The sequence below is a fragment of the Pogona vitticeps genome, chromosome 3 (genome assembly GCF_051106095.1).
Source record: "Pogona vitticeps strain Pit_001003342236 chromosome 3, PviZW2.1, whole genome shotgun sequence".
In the NCBI taxonomy this organism is placed as follows: Eukaryota; Metazoa; Chordata; class Lepidosauria; order Squamata; family Agamidae; genus Pogona; species Pogona vitticeps.
The window spans coordinates 255,300,042-255,319,695 of NC_135785.1; the positions used below are offsets into that span (position 1 = coordinate 255,300,042).

At 41.4% G+C, this 19,654-nt stretch overlaps 1 protein-coding gene across 1 annotated transcript in view; it reads right to left on the minus strand.

Moving 5' to 3' along the window:
* Positions 1-470: 470 nt before the first annotated feature.
* TMEM135 (transmembrane protein 135) overlaps positions 471-19,654 on the minus strand; it is a 197,231-nt gene continuing 178,047 nt past the window's right edge. The window contains exons 10-15 of the mRNA XM_072993552.2: positions 14,914-15,081; positions 12,586-12,649; positions 10,305-10,381; positions 8,105-8,203; positions 5,665-5,732; positions 471-3,027 (exon numbers count right to left, since the gene is read on the minus strand). Of these exons, the coding sequence (XP_072849653.1) occupies positions 2,889-3,027; positions 5,665-5,732; positions 8,105-8,203; positions 10,305-10,381; positions 12,586-12,649; positions 14,914-15,081 (615 nt within the window). The 3' untranslated portion in view covers positions 471-2,888. The remainder of the gene's footprint in view (positions 3,028-5,664; positions 5,733-8,104; positions 8,204-10,304; positions 10,382-12,585; positions 12,650-14,913; positions 15,082-19,654) is intronic.

Genomic DNA, 19,654 nt, shown 5'->3' on the forward strand with positions numbered 1-19,654 from the left:
CTGAGTTCATTTTTTACAAGCAATCAGTAGCAGCAGTTCATTCATCAGTGCTGTGTTAAAACCGAACAGATGAAAACATGGTTGTTGTGGGTTTTTCTGGATTTTTGACCATATTTTGAAGGTTGTTCTTCATAACATTTCACCAGTCTGTGGCCGGCATCTTCAGAGGACAGGAGTCAGAACTCTGTCTGTGCTCTGATGCAGTTTGTTTGGATAGTTGAGTATTTATAGCTGTGGGAATCAGCTTTTGTCCTTTTCGGGAGATGGGTGATTGTGGTGAACAGCATGTTTTTTGTTGTGAGTGTATTGTTGTGATAAGGAGGAGAGATTATCTGTCACTGTGATTGATGGGTGTCGTTAGCTGGACTTTTGTGTGCAGTGATCACCGGTCCTTGTAGCTGGGTAGTTTGTTGACCTTTTGCAGACTGTATTTTTCAGTGCTGGGAGCCAGGCTTTGTTGAGTTTTAAACTTTCTTCTTTTTTGTTGAAGCTCTGCTGGTGTTTGTGGATTTCAATGGCTTCCCTGTGCAGCCTAACATAATGATTGCTGGTGTTGTCCAGTACTTCAGTATTTTGAAACAGAATTTCATGTCCAGCTTGTTTTAGGGCATGTTCAGTTACTATCGATTTTTCTGGTGTTTTAGTCTGCAGTGTCTCTCATGTCCTTTGATTCTGGTGTGGATGCTGTGTTTTGTGGTTCCAGTATATACCTGGCCACAACTGCAAGGTATTTGGTATACTCTTGCAGTGGTGAGGGAGTCCCTTTTGTCCTTTGCTGACCGTAACATTTATTGTATTGTAGGCATGAATACTGTTTGTAGGTTGTGTTTTTTCAAAAGTTTCCCCATGCGGTCAACGAACAACCTTCAGAACATGGCCAAAGAGCCCAAAAAAACCCACAACAACCATCAGATTCCAGCCATGAAAGCCTTCGAGAATACAGATGAAAACATATTTCTTTCTTACCCCCAAATGACAATGATGGATTCACAATAGTTTGGCAAACCTGATACAAAATCTAATGCACAAAGATTTAACAACAAATAATTCAGCATATAACAGTAATGATTGGGGCTCTCTTAAAAAGACAGCTAACATCATTCTCCAGGGAAGACAATAAACACAGGCGGATTTGTTGGTCCATTGATTTTTTAAAAAAATTAAACAGCAACAGCAGCATAATACCTTTATTAATCCCAACTGAAAAGGCAAAAATAAGCAAGCATTTTACATTTACCAGAATATTCCTTCAAGATGGATATTAGTTTTAAAATGTTAGAGTTTGATGGTTAATTTTTAAGGAGGAAAGGGAAGCTTTCTGTAGACATGATGGAAGAAAATCACCAGATTTACACAATGCACTTTCATAACTAACAACATATTTTCGACTCATCCCCTTTTTTATTTACTATTCATTCATCTTGGAAAAAAACACCCCAATAACACACTTCAAAAGCTTTCTCTTACGTTGGGTGTTTTAAATAAGGCAGGTATTATGCTACTGTTTTGTAAAAAAACAAGAGTTTTCATTGTTTCAGAGTACAAAATCATTGTGTTAGATAATTTTATATCTACCTATATATTTATATTTATGTACATGGTCGGGGAAAATATAGCTTACAGCAGTTAAAACCAGGATCTGGACCTTGGAACGACAGCTTTTTTGGTATTTTTACCAACAGATATCCCAGCTTTTGGCATCTTAAATGACATGAGGTTCTATTTCATGATTCTTTTCTGTCAACTGTTGATGAACCTCTTATCAGAGTTGGTGCCCAGGGGTAATGAGTCTATTTTTGAAATGGAATTAGATCTTCAAGATATCTTGGGGAACTTCACATACTGGACTGTAAATATGAGAATTTTGTATCTTTTAAACTCACCCCCCCAAAAAAAAGCAAAGAATAAAATCTACAGAAGTAAACAGCATCAGTGTTCTTAACGAATCAATCTGTTTTGCTTCATCTGCTAAGCTTCAGGGCTCCTGATTCTTTTGAAAGGCCATTGACAACATTGTATGAAACTTTGTAAAAGCATCTTGATTCTGTGTTCAGGGACATCATCCATTTTCTCAAGTCTTTCATGTGTGTTTATTTAAAAAAATTTTGCTCTTAAAATCACCTAGTATTTTGTGAAACTCATTTCAAAATCTGAAAAGTACTACATTCCCACTTGTAATGGTCTTTTCTTTTTCTGCCATTCATTTAAGTACCCAAAAACCTGTTACCAGGATCAAAGGTGGGCAATTGAATTTATGAGAAGTCTTGTTGCTCTCAGCATGAAGTTTTCAAAACCAAAATTGGATTTAAACAGTGCAGTCATGAACAAGGTACCAGATAATAGCTCTTCAAATATTTTCCAGTGATCATAGTATTTTCCTTCTTTCTTTGTTTTGAAAAGCATCTCTCTAAAACAGAGAAAACCTTTCCCAATACAATCAGCTTTTAAAATAATTCTTATAGACTAAAGACCTATAATGTATTTTTACAAGGGTGTGTACCTTTTATTTACTAAATGCAAAAATACAATTTTTCTAAAAGTTTTCTACTAGAATGAATTAAACTGATTTTTATTTTATTTTAAAGCACCTCCAGGTACTTCTTAATTTTTATATATATATTAATCCATGGAGATATATATATAGATATAGATATTTATATATAAATCTATCATGTGTCAACCAGCTTCAGTGATGCAGAGACATCTACTAGGAGAATAGTGGAATTAAAGCCCTTTCTCTCCAGTGTGCTTCAACGTGCTCTGACTGGTATGATCACATAATTCACTGACACAATACTGAAGTAGAACACAAGCCTTTTTCAGTCTATTTAAGACTAATTAACTCTTCAGGAGGAGATGCTTGGCAGACTTAATCACAGGCTAATACATCATTTCCAAGACCGCACAACAGGTATCTCAGGTGGGAAAACTGTATACCTTGGGTCAAGTTTAGGTATGAAATCCTTGAAATGCATAGATGCTTCTGTACCAAATACATCCAAGGCTTTCCTGTTCATTAGAGCAAATCTGGAAAAGATAAGATTTTAGATTAAATTAATGCATTCCTACAAAGTGGGAAAACAGGATAGGAATTATGAGTACCATAAATTCCACTGAAAAGTGATTATAAAATTCTTTCCGAGAAGAATAACCAAAAGTTGTGTGTACGCAGAGGGGGGGGGGAGGGAGTTCATTGAAGATCTTTATTGAAGACTTCAAAAAATTTAGGACTACTGCATTTTGGACATATCATTAAGGGAGCGAAAAAAAGACACCTTAAAAAGACAATAAACATTGAAGGTTGTAGGAAAAGATAATCAATCATGAGACAGACTGACCCAATAAAGACACAGCCTTGAGTTTGCAAAACCTAAGCAGAACTGTTACTGGCAATAATTTCTGGGAGTCATTAATTCATGGACTTATTATAAGTTCAAATGACCTGGCAGCACATAACTATGACATAAAAGCTTGTGAGTTCCTAAAGAAGTTTAATCTTATGTCCAAACTGGTTCAAATTATCTTTCTCAGGGCAGTTATGTGAATGTAGAGTTTTCAAACCGAGTAACTTCAAAATGTGTTACTCTCATCTGCCGATAATAACAATCATCACATGCTATCATGTAGATTCAAACATGATAACCCTTTCCAGGGTTTTCTAGGTGCAAGTCATGGCCAAGAATATTGGCACTCTTGCAATTGTATCAGAAAATGCAACCCTTCTCTCAGAAAATTGTTACAGTTGCAAATATTTTGGTACTCACATGTTCATTTCTTTCGTTTGCGTTGGAACAACAACAACAACAACAACAACAACAAAAACAGAGAAGAAGAGTCAAATCTGATACAATCCCACACAGAAACCAAAAAATGCACTAGCCAAAGTTATGGGCACCCTTAACTTAATATTTGGAAGCACCCCCTTTGGAAAAAAAATAACTGAAATCAATCGTTTCCTATAACCATGAATGAGTTTCTTACACCTCTCTACTGGAATTCTGGACCACTCTTCTTTTGCAAACTCCTCCAGGGCCTTCAGATTTGAAGGATGCCTTCTCCCAAATGCTGTTTTGAGATCTCTCCACAGGTCTTCTGTGGGATTCAGATCTGGATTCATGGCTGGCCATTTCAGAATTCTCCAGCGCTTTGTTTGTAACCATTTCTGAGTGCTTTTTGAAGTGTGTTTCAGATCATTGTCCTGCTGGAAGATCCATGACCTCTGGTGGAGATGCAGCTTTCTGACACTGGCCACTACATTGTGTCCCAAAATTATTTGGTAATCATCGGATTTCATGATACCAGTCAAGGCATACAGTGCCAGAAGTAGCAAAGCAACCCCAAAACATCTTTGAACCTCCACCATGTTTGACTGTAGGGACTGTGTTCTTTGTTTTTTTAATGCTTTATTTCTTTTTTTGTAAAAAGTGCCATAATGTCCTTTACCAAAAAGCTCTTCTTTTGTCTCATCTGTCCACAGTACGTTCTCCCAGAAGGATTGTGGTTTTGTCACGTAAGTTTTGGTATATGCCAGTCTTGCTTTTTTATGCCTTTGTGTCAGCAGTGGTGTCCTCCTGGGTCTCCTCCCATAGCGTCCCTTTTCATTCAGATGAAACAGCTGATGCTGTTGTACCCTGTGTCTGCAAATCAGCTTGAATGTGTTGGGAAGTTCATCTGGGTTCTGTATGAACCATTCGGACAACCATTTGTTGTGATTTTTCAGTAATTTTGCTCTTCCATTCACGTCCAGGGAGGTTGGCTACAAGTGCCATGGGCTGTAAGTCTCTTGATGATATTGTGCACAGTGGACACAGGAACATTAAGATCTCTGGATTTGTAGCCTTGAGACTGTCAATGTTTTTTCACAATTTTTTCTCTCATATCCAGACAACTCTTTACACTTTATTGTTTTCTCCATACTCAATGTCACACACAACACAAAGGGTAAGTCAACTTTTCTCCATCTTAACTGGTTGCAAGTGTGATTACTATATTGCCCACATCTCTTACTTGTGACAGGTATGTCTAAATACAAATTAAAGCATCACATGCTTGAAAAGCAATTATTCCTTACAATTTAGACAGGGTGCCAATAATTTTGGCCAGTGCATTTTTGGGTTTCTGTGTAGGATTGTATCAGATTTTACTTTCCTTCTCTCTCTCTCTCTCTCTCTCTCTCTCTCTCTGTTTGTGTGTGTGTGTGTGTGTGTGTGTGTGTGTGTTTTGTTCCAATGCAAACTAAAGAAATGAACATGTGAATACCAAAACATTTGGAACTGTCCTCTGAAGATGCCTGGTCTGTGGTCGGCATCTTCAGAGGACGGGAGTCAGAACTCCGTCTGTGCTCTGTTGCAGTTTGGATAATCTCTGACTCCTGTCCTCTGAAGATGTTGGCCACGGAGACTGGCGAAACTTTAGGAGGAAAAACCTTAAGAACACAGCCCAACAACCCGGAAAACCACAACAACCATTGGATCCTGGCCATGAAAGCCTTTGAGAATACAAAGAAAAAGGTGTTGATGCATTTTCCATGAAAACGCAACACTCCTGTACATCATTGTCTAATACACAATTCATTCACACCAGTCTTTTTCATACATAAGTGCAATGCACCTTCCTTGGAGAAGCGAAATCACCACATAGCTATAAGTACCGTCGGTTACTCACCTTCCCTTTGTGAGCCGTAACAGGAATTTCCAGTATGAAGGTCTCAAGTTCTGAATTTCCATCACAGCCTACAAATAAAACAATTGAATTTAACTTAAAAGAAGGTGAGTAAAGGCTATATGCTCTTCTATAATGGACAGAACATCTGACTTGACTTGGACTTCTTTGTTTCTTCCACTACCTCTTTTTTTGGTAACATCTATTCTAAGAAATAATTCTAGAGAAGCTGAATGGTTGCATACGCACATTTTTGTTGGTCCAAATAAACTAAGGGAAAAAATCACTGACTAAAGATCAAGGAATGGCCACCAGATTCCTACTGGTTTTAGCAGGTTTGTGCCAGCTGCTGCATCTAATTGCCAGAATGTTGGACACATCTCTGGTTACATACTTGTCTGTGCAAAAGAGACGTGCCCCAGCAGACTGTCAATTAGCCACACTTAGACAGAGTAAGTTACATAAACTTCACCCAACAGGATTTATTTATTATTTATTTAAAATATGGATATGCCGTTTTGCTCTCAGAGGTTCTAAGGTGGCTTACAGCATTTAAAAGAAACAAAATTAAAAGCTAAATAACAGATTATTACATTATTTTAAAAAGCACTAAATAATGAAGAGAAAAGTCTTTGCCTCCTTGTGGAAAGACAGCAAGGATGGGCCCAGCCTGGCCTCTTGTGGGAGGGAGTTCCAGAGTCTAGGAGCAGCACCAGAGAAGGCTCTCTCTCCAGCCAATAGGTCTGTACAGTGGCGCCTCGCTTAACGACGTTAATCCGTTCCAGCAAAATTGCTGTAAAGTGAAATCGTTATCAAGCGGGGGAAAACCCATTGAAACGCATTGAAAACCGGTTCAATGCATTCCAATGGGCTAAATACCTAATCATCCAGCGAAGATCCTCCATAGGGTGGCCATTTTCTGGTGCCTGTACAGCGAAAAATCCATCCTAAAAACAGCGGGGAGCCATTTTGCACAGCGGGCGGCCATTTTGAGAGCTGCCAATCAGCTGTTTTAAAACCATTGTTAAGCGAAAAATCATTTCCGGAAGCAGGGAACCGATCATCATTAAGCGAATTTTTCCCATTAAAACATCGCTTTGCGGTCACCAAGCAGATTCATCGTTTAACGAGGTAATCGTTAAGCGAGGCACCACTGTATTCTGGTCCTAAATAGTTTCACCTGTATGTCAATTACAGTATCCTACAAAATAGATACACCCAGAATTCTGATACAAGGCACCACTTGAACAAGCACCAGATGTTAACATGGGAAATCTACCAGTACAGGCTACTTAACACGGAAAAGCCAACTTTGTGGACAGCAGCAGCAATTTTTCAACCTGCAAATGTTCCTTTGAATAGCTCAGTGGCTTAGATCTCTGGCTGCAGAGCCAGAGGTTGAGTATTCTATTCCCCACTGTGCCTCCTTGACAGGGGCCGGACTCACTGATCCATAGGGTCCCTTTCAGCTCTGCAGTTCTCTTATGTGCACTTTTTATGATCAATTCTTTGTGGAACCAATGTCCATTTTGTGGTGTTAAGACACGCTCTCTATGTCTTGTAGAGAGATCTACCAGTTGTTCTCCTTTAGCACTGCAAAAGCACTAGCTAACACATTAATGGAAAATACAGCAATCAACCAATGCACTGCACGTATGAGTCAAACTGCCTCTTTTCCAACCAATGTTTCTATATCAATGTCATCAATGAGTGTAATCAGTTCTTCAAAAAAAAATCTCTAATTTATGAATCTGGGATATGCTTTTGTGTTCGTGATTCGGCCAGGCACTGCTTTGCAGAATCATGCCCAGAGCTGTCACATGTCAAAACAGAAGTCATAGATAGAAATTCTAAGTAAAAGTTACTGGAAAGCAGAGAGAACAACTGTCAGGGAACTCTTCTGCACATGTCCAGATTTCAAAGAATTAGCTTTTTTTTGCTTTTAAAATACAGATTTTTACGGCCATGATTTATTTCCTATTTAACAACCCAAATGTAGGTCTTCGGAAGATATTCAGAAAGTAGTGGTCTCATGGAACAAAATGGTCACCGAGATACATTCACCTCTCTCTGTGTGTAGGTGTGTACGTGTGTGTGTGTGTGTGCATTGCATACGCAAGCATGTGTGCAATTGCAGGCCAGTCAAATCTAGTCCCTTTTCAGTGACAACCAGTGGAAAACTCTGCTTAACTTTGCTGCACAGTACAGTGGCGCCTTGAGTTCCAAACTTCATTCTGGGACGACGGTCGTAACTGAAGTTGGTTGTAACTCAAAGCACCATTCCCACAGGAATACAATGAAATGCGATTAATCGGTTCCAGACGGTTTTTTGGTCGTATCTCAAATTGGTCGCAAGTCAAGACATTTGTAAGTTGAGGCACCAGAGTATCATGGTCGGGTTATATGCCGTTACAACTGCTTCACCTGATGATCCAATACTTACTGCCTGGAAGCAGATGGCTGTAGATATGGCGTAGATGACACTATCTGCATGAGGGAAATAGGGAACCTTTCCAGCTTCAATGCCTTTGAAATACATGGCCTACAAAATAAGCATCAAACAAAACACTGAATGAGTAAAAGTTTCTAAAGAGGCAAGAGAAGCAATGCTACCAGCAGGTCAACTGCCTAGCCTGGCCATCCTCAGAGAGGAGTCACCAAAGTCTGGAAACAACTTGTTACAAATAATCACTTAATTGTAGTTCATTCCTTTCTCTAACAGCAAAGGTTTAAATATGTTACAATAAACTGTAACTTTGTGAGTCATGCTAATCCTTCTGTAAGGTAACTGGAATCTCTTATTTTCATTGCTATAGTACTTTTCTGAGCTGTGGCATTTACCCATCCTTGTTTCTCTCGCTGACCACCTCCTTATTTTGCGAGCAACCTTCAAACTCACATTTACCAGGTATTATGAAGTGGTCCAAATATTTAGGAAGGTACAGTATACATGTAACTGATCACCCCTGTGTACGGCTGGGAGAAAAGGTCTACACTAGCTTTCCCCAGAGAATGCTAACTATGTCTCTTCGCATGAAACTACATCAACTGTGTGTTGGTTTAAGGTTTACAAATAATACCTCTGAATCAAAGCCAGGACAGAAGGACTTTTATTTACAACATTTCTTTTGCACTCCCATTTCTGCAAGTGAAAATATTTGCCTCGCTGGCCTTGTCTCGCACACGGCAGGATTCACTGGCAGGAAGCTTTTTTTTTTTTTGGTCCAAGCTCTAGAACAGCGCTCCTACATTCATTTTTCCTGTGCAGTGCTGATGTGTGTGGTTCTTCTTCACACTAATAACTTTTCAAATAAAGTTGTAGCTCTCTATAAAACTCAACTGTTTCCTCTTTTGGATTGTTCCTTTTTTTTCTTTGAGAAAACATTACAAGTTTATTTTCATCCATACATTTTTGCCCCTTAATAAACAACATCTTGGCTGCTGATACAGGGCAAATCATGCAGATCCGTCATTTCACCGTCACTAGGATGCCCAGGGGTAAACTCTTAGAGAGAACCACCACCACCACCACCAAGAGCAGAACCAACACCAGCGACAGCTCAGTTTATTATTATTGCTATTGTTATTGTTACATAGCAAATCTGATGGCAGTGCAAATCTAGCTGCTTTGAAAAAAGTGAAAAATGCAGAACCTAACACAAGCTAGTATATATTGTATTTCCAAGCTAAACCTACTTGGTTTCACTTGTGACCAATTCTTTTGAAGGGGAGGAAAACTAGTACGGGGAGCTAACATTTGAGTCTGGCTTGCTCCCTTGTTTCTGCATTTCTCCAGGGTAGCTGAGACCATTTCAGTAACAAACGAAGCAGGCAAACTCTATTTGAACGGAGACCGCTGTGCTCAAAGGACCATACCATCCTGAACAAAATGGGTTTCGCCTGATTTTGGAAGCCAAGCAGGGTCAGGTCTGGTTAGCACCTTGGTGGAAGGCCACCAGGAAATACTATGGATCTCTAGGAAGGCCAAGGAAAGAAGCCTGTATGAAATGATGGAAAGCCACTGCCAGCCAGAGTTGGCAATACTGGGCTAGACAGGCCAGCCGTCTGACTCAACACAGAGCAGCTTCTATGTGACCGGCAGCCCTCTCAGATTGGGTGGAGTCACAAGAATGTGAAGCAGGACAAATGGAGGTACAATACAATTTCTGAAGCACTGTGAGATGCAAGGAAAGTTACTGTATTGGAGGAAAGGTTCCGTTTCTTGTAACTCACATGTTCAGAAACAGCAGCCATATTCAGTCAGTCTGCAATCTGGATTCACCAGCCTGCTTGCTAAGGAGAAGCCAGCCCTACCCTGCTCCCTTGTTGCTTTACTCATGCAACGAGGCTCAAGAGGAAAAGAGTCCAGCTCATACACAGGATCTATGTGTGAAAAAAATGGAATCTGAGAAAACCGGGTTCCCGCTTGTTAAGCCTGCACATGAGCAGATCTCTTTTCTTCTTCAGGCCCAGAAACAATATGTGTGATCATAGTTGGGGGGAGCAGTGCTAGGCACTCCTTATAAGCATCTTCACAGTTCAGGGTTGGACAGTGCCCAAGTAGGAGTTTTGTCCTCGTGACCCTCAGGCCCCCATCAAGAGAGAGAGAGAGAGGGAGAGGGAGAATGAGCACACTACCTTACCTCCACCAGTTTTGAAGCCAGGTACATAGAGATGGTAGTACTTTTGTAAAACATCATGGACATTCCGGCCAGGGACCCTGTATTATAAAGAAACAAGCCAATCACTTTCCTGGTACTCTTCCACATGGGACTCTATAGAAGCATAATTAAGACAAATGGGCATAAGCCTTGGGGCATGGAGTTGGACGCACAATGTAACAGCACTGTTTAGAACTGCTGTATCTGAAGTCAACGCGGCCATGACTCCCAACCTTTTATAGGGAAGAAAGAAAAAGAAGTAGGATAAGCAAACACCATCAGTAGCCCTGCTGGATCTGGCCAAAGACTCTCGTCATCCAGCACCCTTTCCTCCAAATAAACCAACCAAATACTCTTGGAAGCCCAAAAGGAAGACGAAAGAGTGCAAGAGCATTTTGTACTGTTGATCTGCAGCAAGAGCGATTCAATATATGCAGTCTCTGATCCTGAAGTCGTCATAAAGCCTCCATGTTTGGTAGCCATAACTAGCCTAATTCTTCCAGAATTTGTCCAACTGCCTACTTTTAAAGCCACCTATGTTGGAACCACTTTCCACATCTTATGGTAGCCACCTGCCATTACTTGTGGCAGCAAACTCCAAAAACTCAATTATACACTGCACAAAAGCATTTCCCCTTTTTCTGTTTTGACTCTCCCACAGTTTGGCTTTGGTGGATGAGTCTGTCTTCTTGTCTCCTGTGCAAGAGACAAATTTACCCTTTATACATCTCAACTATGGGGAGGCAAAGTGTCCGAAAACATGCTATCTACACAGAGGGACCCAGGGTCAACCCCTCTCATCTCCAGGTGGAGCCAGAAAAAAAAACCCACTTAGACAGCCATCGTCATCAGCATTGACAATACTGGACTAGACAAGCCAATAGTCCAACTCAGTAGAAGACCTTCTTTTGTGCCTGCACTGCTTTCTATGATTCGTCTTTATGCACGTTCTCTCTCCCCCACCCCCAAATTTAAAAGCCTTAGAGTGTGGCATTGTTTTCTCATAACATGACTGTTATACTGTTTCCTTGTTTTAATTCCAGCAGTCTGAAAACATTTTCTTCCTGTTTTTGACCTTCATCTGCATGACAATATCCTTTTACAGGTGTGGTGACCAGCATATTTTAAGAGGCGTTATGATGACCATCCCATCCCCCGGTCCTATCATCCATCTTTCAACTTCATTCTTGTGAGGGAATCTCTCTCTCTCTTAGGTCACATTTACCACTATTTCCCAGGATATTTCATCTCCATGTCTCTGCCAAGTTGCGTTGAAACTTATTTTCATAGGGGGATGTGAGAATATATTTAAATTTTAGGAATTGGTTTTCAAGGAAATAAATGAAAGAGCTAAGATACGTTTAGTGGTATGCCTTAAAAATAGCGCTTTTATCAACATTTGATTAGAAGCTATGCCATTGGACAACTAAAGAATTAATTTCAAATTTATTAAAAGCAACAAGATTTGGTAGGTAGGATTTGGGAAACAAAGTATGGTTTTCAATTAAATGAATGATATGAAGAGGTTTGGAATATAGCTATTAATGATGTTAACATGTAATGCCAAAGTTTAAAAAGGATTAATAAATAAGCATATTTTTACAGATATTTGGAGAGATCTTCATAAGAGTCAATGCAGTTTTGGAAGAGGAATTGGGCTCCATAAAAGGAGAGGGAAAATCTGTTGTATCTCCAAATGTTTCTGGTTGGGGACAGCACATTTAATATTATTGTTTTTGTTGTTTTGTGTTATCAAGTTTTTAAAAGATTTTTATGTGTAATTAGGCAATAAAAATAAAAATGTAAAAAAAAAAAAAGGTCTCTGCCAAGCAGGATGGGTTGGATTTAAATCAAATTGATTTAAATCATGATCTAATTCAAAAATATTGAATTTTGATGATTTTAATCCATCTGATTTTTTTTAAAGCACTAATTTTTCTCCCCCCTGCTGCCAGGGTTTTTTCTTGTCCCCGCGTCTTGTGTAAATGTTTCAAAGCCAAAAAGCACTTTCCGCCTCAGCTCACAGAAGTAAAAGAGTCACAAGCATTTCATCCATGACAACCTTGCGGTCTCTACAACAGAATGTTCATGTCCACAGTACATTACCACCAACAGAGGTTTCCTCATTGTCTCACTACCATAAAATCTACACAGGTTTTCTAAATAAAGCACCAAAGCTTCTGATTTCAAAGTGCCTACTGCTCAGCCAAATGCACAGGAAGTAGCAGCCGTTGGCAATATCATGGGGGAAATGCAGATTTACCTGCAATAAGTGCATGAAGTTCATCGTCCAGATTCCGTACCCAGCGGAGGAAACAGCTTGTACCCTACAATTTGAGGATAATCATGGCAACATTATAAGACGACACTGCACAATAATCAAGAACGCTGCCAATAAACATTTATTAAACATTTAATAAAGTAAATGAAACCCTCTAATTATAGCTCCAGCCGCAATGACTACTGTCTTAGAAGCTTTCCAGGAGCATAGATAACTTAATATAAATGTGGTACAGAGAGATAGACAAAAAGGGCATTCTTAAAAAGGAGCAAAACAGGCTCAAAAATAATCTACATAGATACAATGGCTTTAAAGAAAACAGCAATGTCCTTCTCTAAACATGTTGCACAGCATAACGATTAGCTGGTTAAAAAAAAGTTTGAAGCCCCCTTCCAATTCGTATCAACTTGAAAACACTATTATGGATCATTTATTTTCAGAAATGCTCCACATAACACAGAATGAGGTACAAAGAATTTAGGGCTTTACCAATTCAGATTGTAGATTTATAAGTGGAGATTAATGCTTTTCCAGTAAGAAATTTGCTGCATGTAGAAAATCAGTGCTTCAAGGGGAAGGGCACACAATAGCCTTTTTTCTGGACTCCTTAAAAACATGCAAGGAGCCTTTCTTATGAGCAAATACAGAAAGATAAGCAAACTGCTTATCTTTAGCTCGTCTGAAGTTCTAGAGATGAGAAATTCTGCCACCTCATGTCTATCTGAACAATGTCTTTAACAGGTAAGACCAGGCTGTTCAGGGTCCTAGTTGATATACTGGAGTATTTTCATTAGGCAATCCTTCTAAAGCATATTGGACCTAAAACTGGTATACAGAGATATATGGGAATTCACCTTACTGTAGTCCTGAGTATACACAAGAGAGATGAGGTTGCTATCATGGTTTGCTAGTGTATTCAAGCTTTCTTCTTTATTCGTATCAGTGCTGCACACTTTAAGAAGTGTTGCACTGGAAACTTGCTGATCAGCAAAAATGTGTTATTCCAGGATCTACCATAACTGCATGAGGGGAAGATCCATGCATTGCATTGCATGGTGGGCGGAAGACAAACTGTAGTGAACAGTTTAAGACTCAAGATTTCTCTCTGTTGTGGAATCTAAAGGTAAAGGTTCCCCTTGACAATTTTTGTCCAGTCGTGTTCGACTCTAGGGGGCGGTGCTCATCCCCGTTTCCAAGCCATAGAGCCAGCGTTTTGTCCGAAGACAATTTTCCGTGGTCACATGGCCAGTGCGACTTAGACACGGAACACTGTTACCTTCCCACCGAGGTGGTTCCTATTGATCTACTTGCATTTGCATGCTTTTGAACCACTAGGTTGGCGGGAGCTGGGACAAGCGACGGGAGCTCACTCCGTCACGTGGATTTGATCTTACGACTGCTGGTCTTCTGACCCTGCAGCACAGGCTTCTGCGGTTTAGCCCACAGCGCCACCACGTCCCAAGTAGGCTTAGCTTGGAAATACTATATTAGCCTGTGTTAGGTTGTGGAATCTACACGACAGCAAATATGGACTCTTATATCGTGGCCTTGGGACTTCTAGTCCACTAACAAGACTGCAAAGCCACGTAACACTTCTGCAGAGATGTGAAGTGGGTAGGATGTTTATGCACATGGACTTGCTTGCCCATCCATCCATCCATCTGTATGTCTGTAGTGTAGATATCTATCTACACTTATATGGCCCCCATCAAGTTTTCAAGTTTCTCTCTTAAATTACAGAGCAGTGGTGTCCCATTATAATTAAACCATGGCCAGGCAAAGCATAATCAAATAAATAATCTCAGAATTGCAGAGCTGGAAGGGGCCCCATGGATCATTGAGTCCAGCCCCCGTCAGGGAAGCACAGAGGGGAACTGAACTCCCAGCTTCTGGATCTGCAGCCAGATACATAAACCACTAAGCTATCCTGTGATATCCTGCACCACCACTCTTCAGGAAAGACATATATTTTGTGACCAAACAAACCAAATGTCCATTAATGCACAATAAAAAGAGAAGCTTCATTTATCTATAAAGCAGGCCGTTGTGGTAGACTGAGGTGGCAGAATTCTCCCTTGTTCACTGAAAATCAACTTAACTAAACCTATTAATGCTCACAATTTAATTTCTTGAAGAACATTCTGCAAAAAAAAAAGATGTCCAACATAAATACAAGGTGGAGATACTGTGGCTCAGGTCCTAGAACAATAAAGATATTCATTCCCTCTTAGTGGCTGTGCTGCTACAAAAGATTAATTGCAGAATAATTAAGTGCTTACTTTTTTAACCTCTGAATACTTAAAAACTTACTTTGTATATACTGACAAATGACCCCAGAAAAGCCCCGAGCTGGAAATTTTCTTTGTTGTAGAAGAGGGAGAGCAGCCGGGAAGGTTTCGTAAACAGATGCCGGAATGCTGATGGGATTCGAAGGCAACACTGGATCAAGTAACCAACACTAAACATCCTAATGAAGCCCTAGAGAAGGTATTAAGAATGTGACATTTAGAGAGAGGGAGGCAGAGCAAATAAATGGGGGGAAAAAGCAAAGCCAGGGACTCAACAAATAAACACCACTTTGACAGAAAGCCTGGGAGAGGTTTGCTTTGCAAATAGTCACTGAAGCATCTTGGAACCTTAACTTTTGATCTCCCTTGGGAAAAATATTTGGAGGCAGTCTTTCATTCCCAAGGTTTCTGGAGTGTGACCAAGATCATTTTGCAATAATTACATTTCTATCACATCCTTCCTCTTAAGGAATTCAAGCTAACCTCTATGTCACCCTCCTCCACTTGTCAACACAACAATCCTGTGGAGTTGGTTAGCAGAAAAGTGCCATCCAACCCAACACCACCGAGCCATTGTGGCCAAGTGGGAATCTGAAACTCAGTACTAGTACAACAAATTAAGTTCCAAAACACACTGGCTGTTATTCAAACCAGTGCTTGGAAAGATTACTTTGGAAAAGTTACCAGCTGGGGGATTCTGGGACCTTGGAAAATTGTCCTTAAAAGTTAACATTCCAAGGTCTGATTCAAACAGTTGCCCCCAATTCTCAAAGCCAGAATTTATGTCTTCCCTAAATATACCCTTAAACCAAATCTAGAATATTAGAGTTGAGGGGGCTCCCTTCCCTGCATGTTCTTATTGAAATAAGGACAAATACTGACATCCCACAATCACTTCTTGCGCTGAATTATAGTATTTGATGGGGTGGGAGGGGGCTGTGACAAACCCAGACCTACTGGGATCTATCACACAGTTACTAAGCTGCCACCAACCATTCCCTATAATAAGTCACACAGACCAGGGATGGATTTTTAAACAACAAAAAGAATAAAGTTTATTTTAAATACACACAGGGAAAAATAAGCAATCAGGTGAATAAAATAAAGTAACGTGGCTTATTCTCACACACACAAGCATACAGTTTGGTTCACCTAGAACCTTTAACTTAAAGCACAGACCCTGAACCCATCAGTTCTGGCTAACCAACAGACCCCTGAACCTATCAGGCTGGTACTCTGACACACAGTAGTACCCTGTCAGACACCCAGACTCCCACAACAGCTTCTTCTTCCCCAGCTGCTGCTTCGTCACCACCCAGTGTCTCACAGTGTCTGTCTCAGCATCTCCCTTCACCACACAGGCATCACATATTTATACAGTACAGCCCCTCCTCCTGATGTCCCGCCTTCCACTCCCCATAGGATGGAACTTTCCCTCCAAACCCATGACAGACAGGTAACATCAGTGCTGTTATGTAACACCTCCCCTCTTTATAAGTTGTTTTGTAGGGGGAAAGCTAAGGTGCTTTTCACCAAAAAAAACAACCTGGGTAAAATACACAACACCAATTATACCTACCATATTATACTTACTTACATTCTAAGTTAAACATTTCAAATAGGCATTTAAACATTTACCATATACATTACATCAATTTACCTTTATTAATACAAACCAATTTAAAACCAGGTACATTTTAACTTTTTGTTTTCATTATATACATATAGTCCATGTTCTTTCGCCGTCTTCAGTCTTCAGGTCTTCTTGATAAGGCGTCAGCAACACAGTTCACTGACCCTCTGACCACCTTCACTTCAAAGTCATAGTCCTGTAAGTTCAAAGCCCACCTCATAAGTTTGCTATTGTGGGTTTTCATTGTCTTTAACCATTGCAATGGTGAATGGTCAGTACACAGAATAAAATGTCTTCCCCAGATGTAAGGCTTGGCCTTCTGGATCGCGTAGACTATGGCCAAACACTCCTTCTCCACGGTTGCCAAATGTCTCTCACCTTTTTGAAGTTTCCTACTCAGGTAGGACACTGGATGCTGGTCACCATTCTCATCCTCCTGGCACAGAACTGCTCCTACCCCGCTGTTAGACGCATCGGTGTAGATGATGAACTCCCGGTCGAAGTCTGGAGCACGCAGGACTGGATAGTTGATTAACGTCTCCTTCAACCTCTGGAACGCCGCCTCACAGTCGCTGGTCCACGGGATGCGGTCATCAGCCTTCTTCCTCGTCAAATCGGTCAGCGGAGCCGCAATCTCGCTAAACCTCGGGATGAACTTTCTGTAGTAGCCCACCAACCCAAGAAATGATTTGACTTTTTTCTTGGTGTTGGGTCTAGGCCAATCACGAACAGCTTCTATTTTGGCCTCCAGGGGTTTTATCATTCCTCCCCCTACCATGTGACCCAAGTATTTTATTTCTGGGCTACCCAGCTGACACTTGCTGGCCTTTACTGTTAGCCCTGCTGCACTTAACCTCTGCAGCACTAACTCCAGGTGTATCAGGTGATCTTCCCAGGTATTACTGAAGATCCCTATGTCGTCAATGTAGGCCACTGTAAAGTCACTGAGCCCTGCCAAGGTCTGGTCCATCAGCCTTTGGAATGTGGCTGGTGCATTTCTGAGACCAAAGCTCAGGACTCGAAACTCATAGAGACCAAAAGGGCTGCAAAAGGCAGTCTTTTCTTGATCCCTGGGATCAATTCTTAATTGCCAATATCCCTTTACCAGGTCCAATGATGAGATGAACCGACAACCCCCTATGGTTTCAATCAGGTTGTCTAGCCTGGGCATTGGGTAGGCATCAGGAGTGGTTACACGGTTTAATTTCCTGTAATCAACACAAAACCTAATGCTCCCATCAGGCTTGTCCACAAGGACTATCGGAGAGGACCAAGGACTAGAAGAGGGGACGATTATGTTCTCCCTCAGCATTTCGTCCAGCTCCTTCCGCACCTTGTCCCTATAGGGTCCCGTTACTCGGTATGGGGATACTGCCTGCGGGGGTGCATCCCCTGTGTGGATCCGATGCATCACTCCCCTCACTATCCCCGGCTTGTTGGAAAACACCTGTTGATATTTACTAAGCAGCATTTTTAGTTCTTGCTGCTGGTCTTGGGTGAGTGCAGGACTGATCTTTACCTCCTCTGGGTTGTATTTTACTTCCCCTCTACCCTCCCAGAAGGGTAATTCCGCTTCCTCACTCTCAGCTGCTTTTATCGCGAATAAAACCCTCTGTTCCCCTCTGTAGTAGGGTTTTAGGGCATTCACATGAACCACCCTCCTTGCTTGGTTCTCCTCCTGCTCAATTAGGTAGTTCAGGTCTGACATCTTGGAAATGACCCTATATGGTCCTGCCCATTTGAGCTGCAGTTTATTCTCTCTGCAGGGCCTAAGCCAAAGCACTTCCTCCCCTGGGTCAAAGTGTCTCTCTCTAGCTTTGTGGTCATACCATGTTTTCTGTCTGACCTTCTGAGCTTGCAGGTTTTCTGCTGCCAGCTCTAGATTTCTCCTTAGGTCATTCATCAAGGTGTCTATGTAAGTCACAACGTCTTGTGGGTCATCCTGGGTGATCTGCTCCCAATTTTGTTTGATCAAATCAAGGGGCCCTTTCACCCGTCTCCCAAATAGAAGTTCAAATGGACTAAACCCGGTACTGGCTTGTGGCACTGATCGATAAGCAAACAAAAGGGGTTGCAGCTTCTGGTCCCAATTGTTTGGATTCTCTGCCAAGTAAGCCCTAATCATGCGCATTAGAGTCCCATTGAACTTCTCAGTTAACCCATTACTTTCAGGATGATAGGCAGTGGTTTCCTTGTGCTTAATTCCACAGATCTGCCATAAGCGTTTCATGAGCTTTCATGTGAACGATGCTCCCAAATCTGTGATTATCTCTGAGGCAAATCCCATCCTGGACATATACCCCACCAAAGCATCGGCCACTGTGTTAGTTTCAATGTTAGTCAGGGGTATGGCTTCAGGATACCTTGTGGCATGGTCCACAATTGTTAGGATGAACCTGTTCCCCCTCTTTGTGGCCTTGGGCAAAGGTCCCACAATATCCACCCCTATGCATTTGAACGGAGTGTCAATCACAGGCAAAGGGCACAACTTTGCTTTAGTCCTGTCGCGGTTATTCCCCTGCCTTTGACACACATCACATTGTTTACAGAACTCCCTGATCTGCTTCCCTATGTCAGGCCAGTAGAAATTCTGTGTGATTCTCTGCTGGGTTTTGTTCACTCCTAAGTGTGCAGCAAACATGTCAGAGTGCCCCCTTTGTAAGATCATGGGGCGATACTTTTCAGGTACCACCAGCTGACTTCTGATCCCATCTCCCCCTTTTGAGATATTCCTCAGGGTTTCTCTATATAAAATCCCCTTTTTCTCCAGAAATCTCACTGGGGTCTCAGGTGTTAGCTGGGCGTCAGTCACCTGTTCAAAACACTTTTGGAGAGTGGCGTCTGCCTTTTGCTCCTGTCCAAATCTGCTGTCTGTGGTTAAGGTTTCCACCACAGCTTCTGAACTTCCCCCACCTGCTTCCGTCTCTGGCTCATCATTACCCCCCTGAACTGTCCCTGTGGTGGCTTGTGAGCGTGTAATCACTAGCACCCGTTTCACATGTTCAGCCAGGTCATTTCCCACGAGCACGGCTGCTGGCAGAGTCGATGAAATCGCTATCCGCCAATCTCCCCTCCAGCCTTGAAAGTTGACAGGTACCTCTGCTACTGGCAGAGAGATTATCTGCCCCTC